This window comes from Lytechinus variegatus, chromosome 14 (genome assembly GCF_018143015.1).
Source record: "Lytechinus variegatus isolate NC3 chromosome 14, Lvar_3.0, whole genome shotgun sequence".
Classification (NCBI taxonomy): Eukaryota; Metazoa; Echinodermata; class Echinoidea; order Temnopleuroida; family Toxopneustidae; genus Lytechinus; species Lytechinus variegatus.
Window position 1 is genome coordinate 5,895,347 of NC_054753.1, and position 23,352 is coordinate 5,918,698.

General features: G+C 36.0%; 1 protein-coding gene across 1 annotated transcript in view; it reads right to left on the reverse strand.

Moving 5' to 3' along the window:
* Window positions 1-267: 267 nt before the first annotated feature.
* LOC121427900 (E3 ubiquitin-protein ligase MIB2-like) overlaps window positions 268-23,352 on the reverse strand; it is a 55,523-nt gene continuing 32,438 nt past the window's right edge. Inside the window, 13 exon segments of the mRNA XM_041624473.1 lie at window positions 268-2,274; window positions 3,098-3,211; window positions 4,432-4,564; window positions 5,489-5,666; window positions 6,712-6,902; window positions 8,155-8,333; window positions 14,457-14,669; window positions 15,748-15,877; window positions 18,638-18,776; window positions 18,779-18,791; window positions 18,992-19,148; window positions 20,028-20,176; window positions 21,148-21,269. Of these exon segments, the coding sequence (XP_041480407.1) occupies window positions 1,858-2,274; window positions 3,098-3,211; window positions 4,432-4,564; window positions 5,489-5,666; window positions 6,712-6,902; window positions 8,155-8,333; window positions 14,457-14,669; window positions 15,748-15,877; window positions 18,638-18,776; window positions 18,779-18,791; window positions 18,992-19,148; window positions 20,028-20,176; window positions 21,148-21,269 (2,135 nt within the window). The 3' untranslated portion in view covers window positions 268-1,857.

Below are 23,352 nucleotides of genomic sequence, written 5' to 3' on the forward strand. Positions count from 1 at the left end.
TCATCTCTTCTAAAAGATGTTGACATGATGAGATCCGGGATCTTGTCATCTCATCATCTCTTCTAAAAGATGTCGACATGATGAGATCTAGGATCTCGTCATCTGATCTTTTGCTATCATGATGTCGACTTCCCAAGATAATTATCTCAACATCTCGGTGGCACTTTTAAGCTTCCATAGTTCGTGGTGCGTGCGAATACAGTGCGCTATCGCGCCTTGCGATTTCACCACGAACCATCTCTCTGTTACGATGCCCTCTGTGGCGTAAATAATTCACTTCAAGAAAATGTAAAGATACGGGATAAGACTTTGGAACCTGAACTATCGAAAAAAGGACACCGGTAAATAAATTGCTCTCCTTATAGGTGCACTTATTGCTGGTTTAAAAAGTGCGCAGAGAGGACGGTTCGTGGTGCGTGCGACGAAATGTTGGGCTCCTCAATTTCTTTTTTTTTCAGTACGCCACTGTCTGTACTCACGATATGTTGGGCTAGCCGTAACAAGTTTACGGGATCGTGATTGTCAATCAGGGATATAAAATCTGCATTTATGCCGAGAATACAAACTGCTTTTTGAATGGACATCAATAGACTCAATACTGAGGCCTATGTACATAACCTTAACTGAGATATTTTCTTTGCATCGCTGCAAAGGTATAGTCATTTCAATGTTGAAAAGATAATGTACTTGGATAAGATCTTTTTAATAAGTTGTCAAAATAAAAACCCTATAATGAAAAAGAATATGTTAAGTACAAGTTACAACAAAGTTAAAGATCTGTTTTTATTACGTTGCATGGTATGAACGGATAATATTTATATCTTAATTTTGTTCACTTTATTTTAAACTGCTTCACAAACATAGCAATGGTTGTCTGCAGTTTAACAATATCATTCTGCATGAAGCTAAAACAGTTGGAAATAAAGGTGTAATATGACAAACAACAACAACAAATTATTTTTTTATTTATGAGTTCACATAATGCGATTCATGTGTAAAATATATTCATAAATAGGCTTGATGATGACGGGAGGCCTCGTAAAATGTACATACTAGTTCTTCATTGATCAAGTGGGTGCGGTGCAGGTGCGGTAGAGAGCAGTTGAGATATTGACTTGAAGAGGGGGCTGCATATGATTTAATAATGTTACGTTAATATTAGCTTTCAAGGAGTAAATTGTTGAACATGATTTAATATTGTCTGGACGATTGTTCCAAATATCGCGACCATAATGTCGAATGGGTTTGTGAGCTATTAATAATTTGGAGTTAGTAAGGTGGAGGTTTCCAGATATGCGGGTTGGGTATGAATGTAATTGTCCTCCGGGGTAATTGTCCGGGGGGGTAATTGTCCTGGGGGATAATTGTCCAGGGGGTAGTTGTCTTGATACGGTCAAACCACAAACAGCTAGAACCGCCACTGCCTTAGATGATTCCTCAGATGACGACATTGTTCACATTCGCATATGAGCATTTTCTTACATTACTGTTAAATGACCCCCAGATGTTTGTTTCATCAGTGAACTGATACGAGATTAAATTACATTTTACATTCGTAAATGATCAAGAACGTTTTTCCCACTCAAAACTATGAGCTTTGTCAATCTTCAATGCATTTTCCATTATTCATGAACATTGCCAATCTTCAGAACATCACAATTAGCGAATATCATATTAGTATCATATATAATACAAACTGACAAACCTGATGAACCATGCTTCAATGATAGCTTTGCACCAATCGGGGGAAAACCAGTAGTAGATGTCATCACAATAAGACTAGTACTACATAAATAATTGCTATACAAATATTGCTACTATATTCTGTTCTTAAAGAAGGTTAATGTAATTTCCTGTTTAAGAGAGATTATCAAATTTATCCTGTAGCTCTTCCGCCGATGGTCTATCTTCAGGCTTCTCATTGAAGCAGGGTCGAAGAATCTCTTGGATTTTTGGATCCACGAATTCCAGAGCCTCAGGTTTGCACATTCCCCCCGTCATAAAGCGAGTTAATAGCGCCACCGGACTGGGCAAAACTCCCCAAAGGCGTTTCATGGAGTAGAACTCCACCAGTGTTCCTGCAACTGACCAGATGTCATGTTTATTGGAATGTTTGTAACCTGGTCCCGCAGCAACCATCAACGTAATTGCCTCGGGTGGCATGTAACAAGGTGTGCCCTTGATGTTCATGGTAGATTGGGACATGGCGTTCCGGCTCTTGATGTGGGCAAGACCCATGTCACAGATGAAGGGACGGTTGGTGATAGCCTCTACCTGAATGGGGGGGGGGGGGGGGGTGCAACAAGTTATTGTTCAGTATCGGGTAATAATGGTTATTTATATGTGCGCTATATACACAAAAGTAAAACTCTTTATGAAACGGGCCAATGATGATAAGTCGCAAATTACGTTATATCCTGTGGCCATGCATATTCACGAGGCGTAGTCTGACTTTCCGCCCTTTCACATGGTTAAAAAAGGTAATTTGATTGGTGATTCGCAGTGAAAATTAAGGCTAATGACGATTTCTTAGCACATGTGAAACAAAAGCTAGAAGATGATTAGAATCACGAACGCCTGCGATCATCATTACAATTATAATTCATTTCATTTATTTTCACATTAAAAACCAATACACACAATTACAAATGAAAGGAAAGGAGATTGCTCCATCTATATATAAAAGACAGAAAAAAAACATACAACAAAATTAAAATACGATCATGGTAAATAATGTTCAATTACACACTTATTCACGAAAAAGCTTTGGCAAGGTTATATTGACTTCTCGCGGAGGATGCACAAGTAGCGACGGAAAAAATAGCTACCTGGAACCATGAGTACAGTAGCTCAATGGTCATGATGGTAGAGCGCCAGCCTTATGAACGAATTGAGAGTTGGAGTCTCCAGTTTGATAGGAGATCCAGGTGTTAGAATCTCTATCAGAAGGTGCTTGGCGTTGGAGTCTCTGTAAATGTTTTTGTTTTATCAGACACAACATTTTCAGATTATCAATTTATAAACTAGATTATGTACCCTCGCTGCTAATGCATTATCAAAACCACCTATTTTCACTTCGTAAAATTTCACTAATTACCAGAATATTGGCCGGCTTGATATCAAGATGTAAGATATTGCTGGCATGCATAAAGGTGACTGCCTGGAGAATCTCACGGGATATCCCAACCTTGGCGGACCAGTCTAGATGAATCTGTATGAACGTTCCAGGGGAGTAGAATTGAAGACCACATTCTACTGTTAGTAGTTTGAAACAAGGATTGATGACATACGTGATTATTCGCCCGTGACTAGAGTTAGTGTCAGATTATATGTGCAATTCCGCTGGCAGTCGCATTACACCATTACATGTCTTTCCTAACACTCGGTGCTGTCAATTTTACAAGGGCAAGTCTTTTTGTCAAGTTTATACTGCTAATTTATCTTCAAGTTGACATCCGAGGCTTTCAAACAATACATACATCCAGACAGATTGAATGTATTGAATTGAATTTATTTTGTGGATTCCATGTCCCCCAAATCGGCCAGTCGCATTTCACAAAAAGGACATGGAAAAAGTGATTACTTTTTAATATATTTTTTTTTAATTAGAAATTTTAACATGTTTAATTTAGGAAGCAACTTATTATATTTAAAGACGTGTGTGGGTAAAAAGCACTGATCTATTTCACATTTTTTCCTTTTATGGCTGAAATTTGTATTTTTCCCTCTAAAAAAGTACCTATTGTTTCAAAGTTGAAAAAAAGTGGTTGGGTTAAGGGTTATGTAATGGGTCATCACTACATGACACCACCATAGTGTCTGACGCATTCATTATTAGCCCAGGGCTGGTGGCTCAACTTACCCCCGCCTTCCCCTACACTTTGTCCGGCGCCACAAATCTGACATATTTTAAAACCTTTCCCGCAACTTACATTTGAAAATTTTCTTCTAATAAAGTGTAAAATAATGACCTTCAGATTATCAAACTGAAAGTTTTACAAAACAAACATATGAAAATTACTTCAAACCTGACAATTCCTAGCTACAGACTTATTTGAATTCTCAATATAAAGCTATTAAAACCCAAGCTTCCTCCTCATCATTATCATGCCTTTACACACAGGGCCATGTCCACGGAGGATTATTCTATTGTTAATGGGGGTGCTGAGCATTGTCACAGCACCCCCAGAAACCCTCCCTGGATAGATGAGCTCCTGTCTAAATCACATGCATATGAAAACAACATCGAAACTCGCAACCTTTTCAAACGCCCTTTCCTGTCCTGCTGCATCTCTGGCGTAAAACCACCCTTAACATTGTACATATTAAAAACTGAAAACTCCTAAAACATGTACAACAAAATGACGGATTTCGGGTAGTGATTTAGCTGCAAACCCTTCGAACATATCCATCTATCTTGGTCTAGAATACCTTTGGGTCATCATGATAGGGGAAGATGATCTTATCTAAACTTGGTCCTTCAATAAACTGCATAACAAGATAGGCGTCCGTACACTCATAACCTAGAGCCATCATTTTCACGATATTTGGATGGGTGGCTTGCCTGGAAGGACCAAAGGACAGATACAATAATAAGATTAAAATTCATCAAACTGACCTTCACTTTTAACACATCTCAACATATAACTTAAGCAGTACTGGCATCAGTAGACAAAGTATACATGCATTTCGTAAGCTCGTAAGCCATAAGCACGATTTTTAAAGGACAAGTCCACCCCAACAAAAACTTGATTTGAATAAAACGAGAAAAATTCAACAAGCATAACACTGAAAATTTCATCAAAATCGGATGTAAAATAAGAAAGTTATGACATTTCAAAATTTCGCTTAATTTCACAAAAACAGTTATATGAACGAGCCAGCTACATCCAAATGAGAGAGTCGGTGATGTCATTCACTCACTATTTCTTTTGTATTTTATTGTTTGAAATATGAAATATTTTGATTTTCTCGTCATTGTCATGTGAAATGAAGTTTCATTTCTCCCTGAACACATGGAATTCCATTATTTTAACATTTTGTGCTTCAGGCAAGGAGGTCCCAATCGTCAAATTCGTAAAAATTGAAATATTGTATAATTCAAACAATAAATAACAAAAGAAATGAGTGAGTGACATCATCAACTCTCTCATTTGGATGTAACTGGCTCGTTCATATAACTATTTTGTTAAAAATAAGCGAAACTTTGAAATGTCATAACTTTCTTATTTTACATCCGATTTTGATGAAATCTTCGGCATTGTGCTTGTCTGATTTTTCTCTATTGATTCAAATCAACTTTTCTCTGAGGTGGACTTGACCTTAAAATATATGACCGATTTTCTTAATTGATACCATGGAACGTTCTTCTCCATGTTATAATGGTGCTCACAAATACCATGAATACCGAAATGTCACATGGCCTAGTCTACATGCACTCCTACAATATACTACTCTTACTTTTCCTCCTGCTCTGCTTAAAGCCTACCTGTGGATAGAAACTTCCTTTTCGACTTCATCCTTTTTACTCCCGATGATAGAGATCTTTTTGACTGCAACCGTGGTTCCTCGCCATGTTGCTCGATGGACGACACCGTATTGTCCAGTTCCAACTACAGATCCCATTTTAAGATCACACACTTGAATTTCATGAACAAGCTCAAACACTGAAGAAAAACAAAATTTTTGATCAAGACTGTTTACTAAGTTTTACCAAATGTTAAATGACTTACAAACCAAGAGCCTTAATAGTCCCACTTCAGGAACCAACCGACGCCTATCTGGAGAGGTCCACTACTCACAATGCACGCGAAATTATCAGCAGTGTAGTCTTGTAATACAATTGAATTATAATACACTATGAGAGACAACAAACAGTCATTGTAATCCCAAGATCAAAAGTTAACACATCATAATAACGGTATATTTACCCAGGGTAGCCAATTAAGTTTCGAAAACTGTCGCCCAGCGGGTCCTGCTATTATTATTATTACCCGACTAAGCTAGGCTACCGATTCAGGTGCACACAGCTTTTTGAGGAAAACACGCCACGGCCAGGATTCGAACCCACGACCCTCTGTTTGAAAGGCGAAAGTCAGAACCACTAGACCAAGACGCGCCCACTAATACTCTGTATACTAATTTACCCCTTGATTTACTCAAAGCGAAGCTGCTTACTTTAGATGATTTTACAACCTACCAGCATTGTCAGTATATCTATTTATCAGTGTATCAGTCAGCTTATGCCTGTTCATTTTTCTTAGTTCGATATAATGTATACCTGATTTGTTGTCGTTTGTGTTTTTCCCATTATTATGTAATGTTCTTTGTAGGGATAATTTTGTTTTCATGTATTATGTCTTTATTGTCTATGCTAGCTAAATGTCACGGTGCACTCGTCACAAGCAGTGCTTACTGGGTTGCTACCTTCATTGTATTGTTAAATGTTTGAAAATGTATTCATGTTTTCGTCTATGGAAATAAATGTAGAATTGAATGAAATTTGTCAGTTTACTCCTCTTTAATTCGATAGAGATAGAACATAGTTATGTTGCCGTTATTATGTTTCACGTATTGAATAAGTTATGTTGAACAGCGTAAAAAGAAGAAATATATACAGTACATTAGATAAGCATGCTGCGATCAACAAAATATTGGTGGTTTAACGCGTAAGGAGTAATTACGTGAATAGACAGACACCTATGTACGTACATCCAGGCTTTGGCTTGTTCGTTCTGGTTAGGTTTTCTGATCCTTGATCATTGGCAGCTGGATCGTCTACGGGAGTTTGCGGGATAGGGATATCATCATCGTCATCAAGGATGGCGTTGGTTGTCAGGTCTTCTGTTTCTGAAGCTTCATCTACTTCCATTTCTTGTAGTGTTTCCAAGTCAACAGCCCTTCTGGAAAAAAAGATAAATGCATATCTCATGGCATATTTCACAACATTTCAAATAAATCTATTAAAGGCCATCCAAGACCATTGCCTCGATTGCCTTGGATGATATTTCCACATTCGCTTTTTACTTCTTTTTCATTAGTGCTGCAATGAATAATGTGGTCCTTGTCCTCATAAAAAGCAACACAATATAAAGTTTAAAGCATGCTTGATTATTCATTGATAAAATGATAAAGTAATTTTGGTGGTGGGCTAAAAAAATGGTTTCGAACACGATGGATATCTATGCACATTTGAAATTCATGATGTCAGTAATGATGCACGTATCTCAGGTATTCACAGTAATTTTTTGCAGTCTTTACTGCCTCTCAAAGGTAATTAAAATGAAGGCATATACAGTACAATGCGTACTGCTAACTTTAGCATTGTTTCGGCTTTAATAGTTTATTAGAAAACTTGAATGTAAAAGACGATGCACAATTTTCCGTGATATTTAACGTTCATGAGGTTTTGTCACATTATATGCCTATGACAAGTATACTGAATGCATCTGACCAATAAACCTCCAACCAAATAATTCACCGTAATTTTGACTGACTATTTGGTACAGCTAAACTATATTCCTGGTATTCAATTTCATTGTCACTGTCGCGGATGTGTGTGCTGCTCATTCAATCATTTAAGTTAGTTCAACGAAAACTTTTTGCACTAGACATTTTTAATCATGCTACTTCTTTTCCTAATTATAACATTTCTAGTATGGAATGTAAGTGAAATAGTATAGTAGTATAATATTGTATTTATTTCAAACCATATCAAACAAAAACAATGGTACAGAGTACAACATCATAGAACTCAGAATTATCGGTTTGGAACCCCAGTGAAGCACAGCTTGTTAACGGGGCCCCTTTACATAGTGTTACATGTATATAACAAAAGTAACATATTTACAATGAGTATACCTAAAGAACAAATGATAATCTTTGATTCAGTGGAAGACGGCGATAGGAATAAAAAAGGCTATTTTAGCATAGCTTTGTTTTCGTAGCAGCGATTATATCCAAATAACCGCTGAAATTCGTATTTGTCTCACCACTTTTAACGGTAACCATTGGCAGTGGGCTAAATGTTTCTACGACTATACTAACACATTTGGCTAATCAGAGGACTAGGATCTTATTGCAAGGTGAATACATAGCTATGTGCGAACATGGGTGCATGTGTGTTATAGCACTTAAGTAAAAGTATTACATTACCTGTCTCCACGAGCAATCTCCTTCAAAGTTCTTCTTAGTTTTGGATCATCGATGTAGTATAGAGGGGTACGACAAGACTCGTTTTCACTATCGATTGACGCCCCATGTAGGACCATGAAACACAGCAGTGCTGCACCAGTGCTGTTGCCCACACCTCTATCCCTATACTTCTTTTGAATCTGACAGAGAGATTAAAAAAAACCCATGTTCGACAGATTTCGACCTTGATCGTGCGCGGAATATTTGTAAGATTTTTTTCCCTCTTAAGGAATGGGGGGGGGGGAATCCTGTCCCATAGGCTACAGTATAAATTTGGACTCGACCCCGTATAGTACTGTGATCTACTCTTTAGAAAAAAAAGGTTAATGCGGATATTTGGATTTTTTTCCAATCATTGCATTGACGCCTACAGGCGACAGTACTTTTTATTATCATTATTATCATTACTTTAATAACATCTTTATCATTGCTCTTATCAGTTGTGAGGTCGTTGCGACCAGAGACCCGTAACACAAGGCTTAGCAATGACCGTAGAACACGTTTCTACGATTGATTGCACTTTTTAAAAAGAAGTACACACCTAGTTACTAAGAATGCGTATAGCATTTTAATTTATTTGAATGCAGAATAAAAGAGCATTGCAAAGTAAATGCCTTGCTCACGGGCATAGGTACCGCGGCTGGGGATCGAACCCCGGATTTTCCATGTAAAGCAACGCGCCTTATACCACTCGGCAACGTCAATCGTTAAAATCAAGCGTCCGATTAATCGCTCACCTTTGTGTAACGTGACCCAGGTCGTCTTTGAGATGGGTTCGAATCAAAGCCATAGCAAGTTTTCATTCAGCAAAACAAAAATTTTCAGGGAAGATGAAATGACCACCGGCCTGATTAATTCACTGACAATTGATGAATGCACTGAGCGGTTGAAGGCAGTTCGAGCTAAAGCTAAAAAGTGCGATTCGGAATAAATTATTCCAAGATAGATGGCGCTATATAAATCTTTTTTTTTTTTTTTCTTTCATAGAAAGATTTTATTCAGAAATCAAACACGAAAGCAATTCAATTTACAAAAGAATCATGAAGCGAACATGTTTACAACAACTGTACATGCGTGCTATTATCTAATGATATGACAAAATTATGATGTTTTTGACTGAGAACCATTTCAATTTCACAATAGCGTTTCAATACACTCTTAAAAGAGCTAAAACACAACCGATTACCCTTACAACGTGTGGAAAAAATGAAATATTTAGCATAAAGAATATAACGGTTTACAGTAGAGTATTGAGCGTCTGGGCAACCAAACAAAAATAAATTCTTATTCAAATCCACGTTATTGTTCAAATAAGAGGTTTGGAAGTTTTGAATAAATTGTTGAGTTACAGGGCAGTCCCAAAACAGATGTGAAATACTTTCAACAGAGGAAGAACAAAATGTACATAAATTAGATTCAGACAAGCCAATATCGTAAAGATGTTTGTTCACCCCCATTATCCGATTGAAAAGTTTATATTGAAAGTAGCGGAGTTTTGTAGAAAGACAGCATTTAAAGGGAATCATATACAATCTGTTCCAATTATTAACCGGTTCATTTAAAATGGATGCCCATTTTGATTGCGAAGTGGGGGACTTTAAGATTTTATCAACAGAAATTCTATGGATAAACTTGCATACCTTAAAAACATTATTTAAATTATACAACAAATCTTCTTGAGTTGTTTTACTCTCGACAAGATGTTGACTAAAATGTTTCCATTCATTGGGTATTGCAGAAATCAATGAATGATATTCAAGAAAATTACAATTAATTTTGTATTTTTGTAAAAAAGTTGTATGTGAGAGAAAATTGTTTTGTTCATCCATTAAATGTTTAATACTGATGATCCCATTTTTAAGCCAAAGTTGTTTATATATAACTTTCCCATCTACTTTGATCAATGAGTTATTCCATAACACTTGATTCTTTATATTCAAATCAGATAAATTAGGAGAGAATGTTAAACGACTCCAAGTAATTAAGATTTCTCGAATGAATTGATTTTTTATTTGTAATATTTTGGGATCATCGTATTTTAAATTACATGTCCAAAACAATTCTCCTCCAAAGGTGACCAAGTTGTGTTCGAAAAAACATTTCCATTTTCCTTTATTTTCTGTGCTCATATAACGTTTAACCCACGCAATTTTCAAGCCAGAAATTACAGAAGGTAAATGTAACATTTTCAATCCACCTTGACTATAGTCTCCAATAATTGTAAGACGACTGATTTTATCCGGTTTTTCATTCCAAATAAAAGAGTAAATTGAATGTTCTAATTCTTTCATAAAATCTTCAGGAGGTTTTGGTAATACAGACAACAGAAATATAATTTGAGAAAGGCCGAGTGACTTCAAAATAGTTATTTTCCCTATTGGAGTTAAATTTCTCATTTTCCATACTCTTAAAACATTCTTTATTTTCTTAAGCTTTGAATAAAATTCAATTCAAATATGTCTTTTAAGTCAGGTGAAAAATATACTCCCAATAATCTAAATGGGCCATTAGAAAATCTTAATCCGGAAAAGGATATGTCTGGAGGATGTGCTTTGTAATAACCTAGTGCCACAATTTCAGATTTATTTCGATTAATGCAAAGCCCTGAAAAAACCTTAAATTCATCCAAAATATACATAATGATTTTAAGAGACTTGACGTCATTTATATAAAATGTTGTGTCATCTGCATAAGAGTTCAGCTTAATTTCTATTCCATTCACTGTTATACCTTTAATATCACTGTTTCCCCTTATCCATAAACACATAATTTCATTACAAATGATATAAAGAAGAGGACTTAAAGGGCAGCCCTGTCTTACTCCACATGAAATTTGAAAAAATTCTGAAGCATGTCCATTATTCAAAATACAAGAATATATATCATTGTACATAACTCTAATCCATAATATCAAATCTTCACCAAAATTGAAATATTTCAAAGCTTGAAGTAAAAAGGACCATTCTAATTTATCAAATGCCTTTTCTATGTCGGCCATTAACATAAAACCTGGAATATCGTGTTCATTTGTAAATTCAATCATATCTAAGGCTAAGCGAATATTTTCACCAATATACCGACCATGTAAAAATCCTGTCTGGTCATTATTGATAATACCACCTAACACCTTTCGCAATCTCAAAGCTAAACATTTTGCAAGAAGTTTATAGTCGGTGTTTAAAATAGAGATGGGCCTCCAACTTTTTAAAAGCAAAGGATTTTGGTCTTTTTTAGGAATGAGATGAATAATTCCTCTCCTCTGATCCAATGACAATTTACCTTGTATAAAGGAATAATTAAAACTATTGATTAAAACATCTCCTAATTCTTTAAAGAAAAATTTATAGAATTCACACGGGAACCCATCCGTTCCCGGAGTCTTGTTGTTATTCATTGATTTCAGAGCATTAACACATTCTTGCATTGTTATAACACCTTCACATTTCTTTTGTAACTCTGGTGATAAAATATTGCATTTATCACCCTGAGGTAAAATATCGTAAAGATCAATTTGAGATGGATGAGATGATGTGAATATAGTTTGATAATAGTCTCTGAGAGAAATTAGTATTTGTTTTTGTGAAGTCACAATTATATGATTATCAATTTGTAATTTAGTTATAACATTCTGTCGTTGATTCCTTTTTTCAAGATTTATAAAATAACGTGTGTTTCTTTCACCATTTTCGATCCAATTAGCTCTTGCTCTTATAATTGCACCTGCTGTCTTTCTCTCATATAACATCTCAAGATCCTCTTTACAAGATATTATCTCATTTTTAATCACTTCAGATTGATTCTGGGAATAACTGGACTCAAGGAATTTGAGTCTAGCTATAATATTTTTTTCTCGAGCTCTACCTTGCCTGGCTTTCTCTATTGAATAGCCAATCGTTAATGATCTAATTTGACATTTAAGAAAATCCCAGAACGTATTAGGATCTAAATTATTCAAAAACATATTCTTGTTTTCTTTTATACAATCACGAACCAATTCCGTGTATGTTTCATCTTGTAATAATGAAGTATTATATTTCCAAAAACCTCTCCCCCTAGTTTTATTTAAAAAATGTAAATTACAAAATATCGCCGAATGGTCGGTTTTGAAACCAGGTAGGATATCACAATTATCAATTTGTGTAATCAAGTTGTGCGAAACTAAGAAAAAGTCCAAGCGACAGAATACATTTCTTGAATTCCAAGTAAACTTCTGGATATCAACATTATGAAAGCGCCAAATATCTACTAAATTATATTCATCCATTATTATATCAATTGAATTTAAAGAGTGCAAATGTGTGGTTTGGCGGCCACCTTTTTTGTCTTTGTTTACATCCAAAACCAGATTAAAATCCCCACCCCAAAGAACAGATTCACAATCAAATTCTTGTAACTTATGAAGTATTTCATCAAAAAATGTATGATTATCGTCGTTAGGACCATACACATTTATCAGTGTGATTTTTTGTTGATTTAAAATGGTATCTAATATTACAAAACGACCAAACTCATCGTGATATTCTTTATTAACAGTAATATCTAAAACGTTTTTCAAAAGAATACATACTCCTCGACTATTGGAGGTTCCATGCGAAAAGAAAACTGAACCCACTCCCCAATCCTCTACCCAACTTTTTTCATTAGCAATGGTAGAGTGGGTTTCTTGTAAAAAGAAAATACTCGCATTTTTACTGCGTAACCAAGATAACACCTGTATCCGTTTAAATCGGTCTCCTAGACCACGGGCATTCATAGAATAAATTCCTGTCTCAGTCATAGTATTTATTAATAGTACCTAATAGTGAACCTACAGCGTGTTTACATGAAATTACAAATGGGTTCGTTTCAATTGTACTATTAATAGCTTGAATTAGAATGTTTTGTCCATCATAACATGAAAATGAATTAAAGTGTCTATGTACACAAATGTTCCAAAGATCAACTTGTATCGTTGCTTCAATATCGGTTCTTTTTCCGTGAATGAGTGAAAGTAACTTCTGTAACATTCCACCGAAAGACTCAGTATCGCGAACAAGAACTCTGTTGCAGTAAAACTGTGTTTTCGCTAAACATAAATAGAATAAATATCGTTTTTTTACCTTTTGCAATTCGTTATTCAAAATAATTCCATGCCAATCAGATCAAGGAATAACCAAATCATCGTCGTCGGGATCACGATGCACTTGCGCTGTGACAATACGATCAATATGAGGAGGACCTTCTGCGTCATACTGAACACGGGTAGAAGGCGTGGAAGGGGGTGTGGCGGGGGTGTAACGCGGGTGTGCCCAATGGGAGAAGAATCAATGAGCGCTGGTTCCATCCCGGAAGTATCGTGCCTTGCCTGGGTTCCCCGCGAGACGTTCTGTGTAGGCGAGTCAGCTGCGGCGCTGGTCTTGGCTGCGTAGAATGGTGCTAAGTTGCCACGCCCTTGCCGCCATTTTCCGGCAGAGAAATGATAACGTGTTCCCGAACGGAAAGCCGCGTTTACTTCCTTCATCCATTTCTTCTTCTCTTCTCTATCTCTTTTCGTTAGATCATCGATGATATACATTCTTTCCCTTTCTAGCTTTTTTCTCTGCTGCGAAACAATGTACCTCTTGTCCTGATACGACAACATTTTTACCAGTAGATGACGTGGCAGGTTCTTCACTTGAGGGCCGTCCCGATGGGCTCGTTCTATCTGTGGGTGTTCCATATCAAAGTACTCAGTAAGAAAATGACTTACAACTTCCATGGGGTTCTCATTGGGATGAAATGGTACTCCAACGATTCTAAAGTTATTTCTCCTTGAGAAACGCTCCAACTTGTTTTCGGCTAGCTCTGCCATTTCAAGACGGGATTCATGGGTCGAAATGCGTGATTCTAAATCCTTCACTTTTTTCTCGAGAGGAGAAACCTTCTTCTCCAATTCCGTTGTGCGAGCATCCTGAAAAGCTAGAGACTCCTCAAAACTAGAAAGCATTGACCGAATGTCAGAAATCCCTTTTCTAACAAAGTTTTCAAAGTCGGAAGGTGGGGGATTTGGTTGTACCTCGGAAGCTGACTGTTGACGGGGCGCTGCCCCGGAGGGCCCAGTTGACGTTCCGCTACGAAGATTGATAGGCATGGTTAGCTTTCTATTACGTACTTAGCATGCGAAAACGAGAGCTCTCGAAAACACGTCACTCCTCGGCGAACATTACGAACGAAAAAAATTGATATTATCCTTATTATTATCACCCTCTTTTTATAGGGATACCGCGATGAAAAGTTTTGCTTACCCTTTTAAGGACGGGTGTTTCTTTGATTTCTGTTGGTTTTCTTGCTCTGCTGGCTACCAGATGAAGAGGACTATGGCCTTTATGACATTTAGTATTGATGTCTGCTCCAAGAGAAATCAAGTACTCGATACTTTCCGAGTATCCTTCGTATGAGGCAAGGTGCAGAGCCGTCTGACCTCCACTGTTTTTCGCTTCAATGTACAGTCCGTTATCCTCAATGAAAAAATACATTCAGATGGAAAATATCATCAACATTTGCCTTCTGACAACTTTCCTTAATTTTGACTGGCTGGGAAGTATAATTCATATTGTAAATGTCGGATAAGACGTACGACAAGTTCTTTAATGAAACGCTCCTCTGTTTTAGATCAATGAACGCTTTCAGGTCGCTTTCAACCTGGCTTGAGTTCCGAAAAAAAAATGATTCTAGCATCGGCCAAAACATCGATATTGTAATGAGTGTTCGATCAAGAAAGCACGAAAAGATTAATATTAGGAGAGACAGAAACAGCAAAGAATCCGATCTTAGACTACACGGACTAAGGAATTTGATTATCAAAAACCTCATATTTCAAGTGCAAAACAAATCTGGCACCCTCCTCCTTAAATAGAAAAGTAGAAAATTATTTTTAAAATCTTATGAAAAAGGACCCCGAAGAGGTAAAAGGTCACCGCATCATTTCAGCTTTCCTGTTATATATTTTCTGATAAGGAGCAGACCAAGAAAAAAAATATATAAAAACTCTGCCCTTCAAAGCTTTAAAAGACATTTTAAAATACCCTGAAATACATTTAATGCAGAAAGTCTAATACTAATAGTAACAATTGTATACATGTTATGTTTTTTTTTGCTTGTTCTGTTGTTACCTGACTACATTTTTGTGTTGTTTTGTGTTAATTTCAGGATCACTAATTTATAAGTTCTTTATAACTTTTTAGTGATCTTTCCACTATTCTTAAATATACTAACTTGTGTTATAATGTATGTTATTGAAATATTTATACTTCCTGTTTTGTATGTTTTTTGTGATCGCGTGAGAGAAGAGAGTACTCTGGCTCTCAGCGATAAGATTATTTAGACAGATGATTGTGACATTCAGAGTGATTATCCTAAAGATAAAATAATATTTCATACAGAAACAAATTAAACATCTCATCGACATTTTGTAAGGAATAATACCAAAGGCATTCACCAACGCAAATTCGATTTTTTTTTATTATTGCTTCATAAGGAAAAGCCAGTTTTTAATGTGAATGTTTTTTTTATGGATAAAGTAACTATATCTATTACCTCAATAGCTAAAAGAGACTTCATGACTTCAACGTGGTTGTTCACTGCTGCGATGTGCAATACATTGTACCCATCTTTTTTAGGAACAGCTACTGAAGAAGGGCAATGTTGTGCAACCATTCTAACAATTCTGTACAAGGAAAGAAGAACAAATGCATTCACATACCATTTTTTTTTTGCTTTGTCGCTACTTTCACTCTCTCAGGGACGTCTTCCAGCAATATCTGAAATGCCCTTGGGTGGACCATCATATAGAATCCAATTTTTTTCTTGGCTAATACATATACAGTTCGTATAAAAGCAAGTGGAATGCCTCTGGCCGTCTCACCTGCATCACGCGATTTAACATAGCAGCAGTGCTGACTCACTGAGATGTTCAGTGATACTTTGTTACTCTTATTTCCAAGTTTTATCAATTAGACCAATACACTTACACAGATAGGATAGTAATTCAACAAATACCCCCATTATGGCCAAAGTTCATTGACCTTTGAACCTGGTCATGTGACCTAAAATGTGCACAGGATATTCAGTGATACTTGATTACTCTTATGTCCAAGATTCAAAAGTCAGATCCAAAAACTTTTAAAGTTTTGATTATAATTCAACAGATACCCCCAAATCGGCCAAAGTTCATCGACCCTAAATGACCTTTGACCTTAGTCATGTGAGATGAAACTCATGCAGGATGTTTGGTGATACTTGATTAACCTTATGTCTAAATTTAATGAACTAGGTCTATATATTTTCTAAGTTATGATGACATTTCAAAAACTTAACCTCAGGTTAAGATTTTGATGTTGATTCCCCCAACATGGTCTAAGTTCATTGACCCTAAATGACCTTTGACCTTGGTCATGTGACATGAAACTCTGAAAAGGATCTTTAGTAATACTTCATTAACTTTATGGTCAAGTTTCATGAACTAGGCCCATATACTTTCTAAGTTATGATGTCATTTCAAAAACTTAACCTCAGGTTAAGATTTGATGTTGATGCCGCCGCCGCCGTCGGAAAAGCGGCGCATCTAGTCTATGCGGGTGAGACAAAAACTTAACACTTTGAAAGAGCCCTGGGAATTAAAAATAAATAACATGTGGGCAACTTTTTCTACATATAATCTTGGGTTTGAGTCTCATTTATCCAATGAAAGTAAAAGTTTACACTTGAGTGTGCACTGTCCATTTTTGTAAAGATCGCAGAAATCTGAAACGAGCAGAAATGCTCGTTTCCACGCTGTTGCACGCTGAGGAAAGGGCAAAATCTAACTTACCCCGAGAAACATTTAACATACATTTCCCTTGCCTTTTGGTCAATTGAAATAAAACGGATACATTCAAGCATTTTTTAATAATTTCGCCACCCATATTGAAATTTCAACACTTAGTAAACACAACCTTTACCCTTTTTGTACCAGCTGGATCTGAGGACATATCTGAATCTGAACAAAAGTTTATACACTGTAAAAACTGTGGTGTTATAACTGACACCAATTGGTGTTTATAGAGAACCACACCCTAGAGATTGAACATAACACCAGAGTGTAAATGCGACATTCATAGATGTGTGTAATAACACCTATATGTGTAAAACTAACACCACCAATTGAACACCGGTGTAAAATAACTGGTGTGGTCCTCTGTGTACACCGGTTAACACCACAGTTTTTGCTGTGTATCAGACATCTCCACCATTTTTTCACTAAGTTTTTATCATAAAAAGTGGGTTTACATTTCATTTTTCATTCAATGCTTGTTTCTCCCCACTTTCCCAAGCTTGACAATGATTAACAAAATGGAAATCAAGCCTAAGCCATTTCATGTAAATCACAGTTCAGTGTAAAGCAAATATCGTCACGATGGCCTCGGTGTGTGGGGGAGTGGGGTGGGGTGCAATGCACTCTTCGTAGTGTTTTGGGCAAGGAAACAAGATTTAAAAGGTAAAAGATATCTTCAATGCAATTTCACCAGCTAAATTCTACGTGTTCTTCAGTATAAAGGTCTACTTTTATTCGCACAACTATTTCTGTTCTGTGCAAATCATTTTTCGCTAACTTTTCAAAAGGAGTGGTGCTCACCCAAGCGGAAATATTTTTCGACAGTTATATCGTCATTTGCTTTTATGGATCTGTACCAATGCTAAAATGTGGAAAAAAATCTTCAGGATATTATAAATGTATAATTTTACAGAATTTTTCTAAGTTTAAACCTGTTTTTGATACGCACTGTATAAATATCGTCGGTGGTCATCCGAACCGTCGTATCACACATACGACGATGCAAACCCATTTCTGATAAAATCGACTTCAAAGTTTACTACGATTTTCACACTTACTTCCCCAGCAGTACAAAATATATTTATTGCTAGAAAAATAGATGGTTGGAAAGACAAAGAAAATTGTTTGACATCGGTATCTTTATTTTTACACAAAACTAAGGATCCGAGAAGATATTACAAAACAACTACATGTACGTGCTTGTAATTTCGGTTTGACCGGCTGAGATTTTCCCGGTACAAAAAGACCATAAGGAAAAAGCGATTCGACGTTTTGACTGACCGCGATTTCAATATATATTATATATATATATAATTCCAGTGCACAAATGAACCTTCACTGCAAAACATAATTCCAGAAGTGACATCAGAAACTTTTATCTTGAGTTCTGCCCCTCTCTGTCCTAAAAAGAAATCTCCGCCATTTGACTGTGGTATGTTTAACATGGTGTTCACATGGTATTACTATATGTGAGTGGGTTTAACATAAATATGTTAAGCAACGTTTTTAGGTGCTGTCAGCTACATAGGAATATCTCATTAAGTCAATTAAGGGTCACCCGTCGTGCATTTATCTTACGAAGAGCTTTGCGAAACATCCAACAGATATACTTACTCTATTCGGTCTAGAAGAACTGCAAATTGAAGCGGGGTAAATTTGTTCCCATTCTCGATGCTGGTATCGATGCTCGGAACTTTCAACAGCAGCTCTACAACATCTACGTTGTCTTTGGTAATGGTGTCATGAAGAGGGTATCTTTTTGGTAGTCCTTTACATTGTAGTAGAATAATCAGAAAAAGATTCAGATTTTGCTGGAACACATATTATTCTTGTTGCTGTGGAAAAAATATCCTCATCAGTTCCTTTCAGCTAGAATAAATAACTGATTATATAAAAGATTTCTATAATTTCATCTGATTTTCCCTATGAAGCATTATACATGTAGAAAAAAACGCAATCATTACGTACTTGAATGTTGATGTTACATCCATGGTTGATTAGTATTCTAGCACAATCAACATGATTTTTCGCGGCTGCCCAATGAAGTGGACTCCTGCTGCGTCCATCGACTTTGTCCACATCGGCACCTTCTTCAAGTAGGCACTTTGTTACTACTGGTTCATCTCTGCAAATATGATATAAAATTTCAGTTTCATGATGCAACTATTTCGCAACACCATCAAGTCAATAAAATGTGTATTATCATCAATTTAATAATGAGATGTGTTATTTTGATGCCAGGAACACCAAAATTTACCCTGTCCTAATAAATGTTGAGTGTCCACAGTATTTTTTTAATATCATTAGTTCATCCCCTCGTGCGATCGTTAGTTTTATTTATATACTTTGATCATTTTAGTTTTTTTTCCAAAAGTCATTCATTGCGAAAAAATTAAAACGTATCAAACAAATCCTGGCATTTCGAACGACTTCAATTCTATTATCAGGGTTACCATATACGATTGTTACAATCGAAAGACATACAGAGCTGCCAGCCTTTAATAGTAAAGAAAAAAATAGTAATCCAGAAGTTCAAAAGTAATAATTTTGACAAAAGTCATAATATTATACGCGACACGCGGTATGTCTAATTTTTTTTTTGAAGAGGTTTTTATAAAGAAAAGAGTCTTAAAAGAAATGAATCCTCTTTCTTTTAAGGCTCGGATTCCAAATAATCTCAAGTACACACACTCTCTCTCTCTTGCGTAAATCCATGATAAATCCAATAGGATAAAAAAAAGCATAAGATCAAGTCAGCATCTAAAAGGATGAAGACATAGATAGGCCTACTCGATCATGCGAATCGTGACCATTATCGACCGCCTTCAGACGAGTTCACCACTGCCAAATATATGACTATATTGTATTAAATGTTAAAATACCATTTGCCCTCAAAAGAGTGATAATTAAGGTCAAAAGCATAATGGCATGATTTGACAAGAAAATCATAATGATTATGATGTTTTTCCTACCAGATGGCAGCTCTGCATGAACACGGACCTACCCTTCAACTGCGTAATGTAGTGGAGTATGTCCATCGTCTGTAGTTATTTCTATGTCAGCTCCAGCTTCTAATAATGCTTTTACGACGTGACGGTGGCCATATAGGGATGCTTTATGGAGAGCGCTCTTGCCTTCAATTTTGACATCTACCTATACCGATAATCCCGAAGGCAGATACATGAAGATCATTGGAAGTTAGAAATACATCGTTTAGCAAGAACGCTTACAGTATTCTTTAATTTTCTTAGATAAATTAAAAGTGGTGTTGCGGTCCTATAGGGGCGTGAATTATACATAAATGTTGTGGAAACTTTCAGTCAGCTTACTCAACGTGATCACACTTGTGTTGCCGCCGTAGAGATGAAATTAATCTCGATTAAACCCCCATTCAACAGAGAAAAAAAACGCTGACAGACCTTTGAAAGACCATGAATTCTGGTTGATCTTTAAGAGGTCTCTCAATGAACCTACAATGGTCTTCGAGGTCTTATACGAGTCCCGGCTGGTAAATCTTTCAGTGGCCTTCGTGGTCTTCGATGGGCACCAAAACCTTTTGAAACGGTTCAAAAAGTCTTACAACGGTCTTACAGGGAAATGGTATTTCAGTGGTCTTTCAGCAGTCTTTCAGCGGTCTTTCGATGAATTTTCAACGGTCTTAATAGTCTTTCAATGATCTGTCGGCAGTCTCTCAAGATTTTTGTGGAGATCACTGTAAGACTCACGAGAGATCTTTGAAAGATTATTCAAAGATCATTGAAATACCAGGCAAAGTTCATGGATAGAATTCTGAAAGATAGTTGTTGCATAAAAGATCTCTGAAAGACCATTGAAAGATCTCTGTAGGAAGAGTCTAAGAACAGTAAGACAATAAATATCCATCAGTCTTTCAGAGTTCTTTGAGGGGTCTTTCTGAGCCATTCCACAGAGATGACAAATTTCAGTGATCTTGAAGACCGCTGTAAGACCTCACCAATTTTAAGTCTTAAAGTAGTCTTTCAATGGTCTCCGTTCTGTGGAATGTAATAAATGGTACTTTTAAAAACATTAAGTATAGGAATTACATCTATTAAGGACAAATATCATTGTGACGGAGATCATCAATAAAAGGAAATACTGAATACCTTTTTAGGTGTAGATGACAGTATCTCTGAAACACGTCTTAGGTCTCCAATTTTAGCTGCCCTTACTAATTCATATTCGATACTAAGATCTGTCTTATCGTCTTCGCAAAGGTTTCCATGCCCTGCACATAAAGTAGAGAATTCTAAAACATTGTATATATGCTGTAATGTGCATATTGAGACAGATGATACTGGATGTGCAGAAACTATGACACCCCATTTTTAAAAATATTTTATGAATTGGGATAAACAAAATTATATGATTTTTCATCACCTCCGGCTCCGACTGAAGCACTGGCTAAACTTTAAAAATATGAGACAGCTTGTCCGTCATTGAAATCTAAATCTATCTCATTTACTATTGTCACACATTAATCTACATGTACATGTATATATTTGGCATGATCGACCAAGGTGGAATTATTGGCAGAAGTGCACTTCTTTTAGTAGTAACGCGTGTGTTACTGTCAGGTATCATAAAACTATTCTAAAGAGCGTCAATTGCTACCTGGGACAAAACTTATTCAATTTCTTTTAAATGTTCTATGTCAACAAAATGTCAACAAAACTCTTCATGATATCCATATTAACAAGTATTCAAAAACTCTTGGTATACAGTGGATATATTATTGCAATATGCCAATCATGAACATTTTGGGAAAAGTTTTGCAGCTGGACTCCGTCAACCGAAGTGTATCATTTTCCGGAATAAAACCCATGGATTGCTGAATCGACTGTTTTTCATCATCAACTGCGTCTTCACGGACATTTTAACTAGTTACTCTTATCAACTTCAATAACATCATTGCCAGCATTGTGGACTTTAATAAGGAATTCCTTGCCGCTAATTTGGATTTTATACCGATTTTTTGAGGCATGTAAGAGTATACTATATACAGTATACAGTGTACTATTTTGTTGTGTTTGTTTTGTGTAAATAATTAAAAGTATATAAGAATAATATAATCAAAATTTTCGTGGTTATTTGTTCGATATTCAATATCGTAACAATAGGCATACTAAAAGACAATCGAGCACAATGCTACCAATCAATGGAAATTATGCACGATAAGTGCACAAAAGTTCATTGGATTGTAAAGTTTAACCTAAAAGTGACGAAGGTTTTTTTTTCAAGTAAGGACATATGACGAGGATACTACATCCCTTTTTAATTTTTAATGGTAGAGGAAAGAGTAAAAAGATGTCAACATACAGTCATATAATATAAAATGCGCGCAGCTGCATAATCTCCGATTATAGGAGCGTTAAGGAATTGCTATGTAACACCATAATAAATTGAACAGTCTTTGTCATTTGAATCATGAACACGATACAATGACAATGACAATGATTTTATTTCTTGACGGCCCCTCCTGGGGGCATACAAGAAATATAACAATTTATAACAAGCGCAATAATAGGCATAAGAAAAATACAAAGGTAACAAAAAAAATGAAATTCAGACCCGAAGAGTACATGTAGCATTGTAAGGATTTTTTTGTAGGAATTCATTAATGCGAGCGCCAAGCGCAAGCTGAAATTTTTTAGGATTTTTAGGAACTCACAAAGAGCAGACAAATATAACTGTTGTATATTCAGACCTTGAAGGGGAAGTATGTTACACATAATAATAAAACTTGAATAGTGAGGAAATATATTTGGTGTATATTGCACGACTTAAAAACAGGATTTGTAAAATAACATTTAATCCCCTTAAACAGGATTATACATGCCATTAAACAGAAAATGCGTGCAACAAGGGTGAACACATAAGCCCTAAAGAGAAAGTTATGTTTTATAGAGTTATGCACATATATTACTTATGCAATATTAATATGTAATATGTATATATGTATATATATTATTTAATTGATTGATTATATATATATGTTTATATATATATTGTGTGAAAGAAATGGATGAAGAGAACAATGGTAGGCGTAGCTTAAATCAATGTTCCCGAGAGCTATCTATCCTTTGGAAAAATTGGTGATGCTGAAAAAATGTCTCTGCCGGGAATCGAACCCGGGCTTCCAGCTTTGAACGCCGGTGCGATCTCTTCATATCCATTTCTTTCACGCATTATTTAAATAAAAAAGAGTTTCCAAAGCTGTAGTACATGTATAACTTCATTCACACACACACATGTATATATATATATATATATATATGTGTGTGTGTGTGTAAAGCTTTACATGTACAACA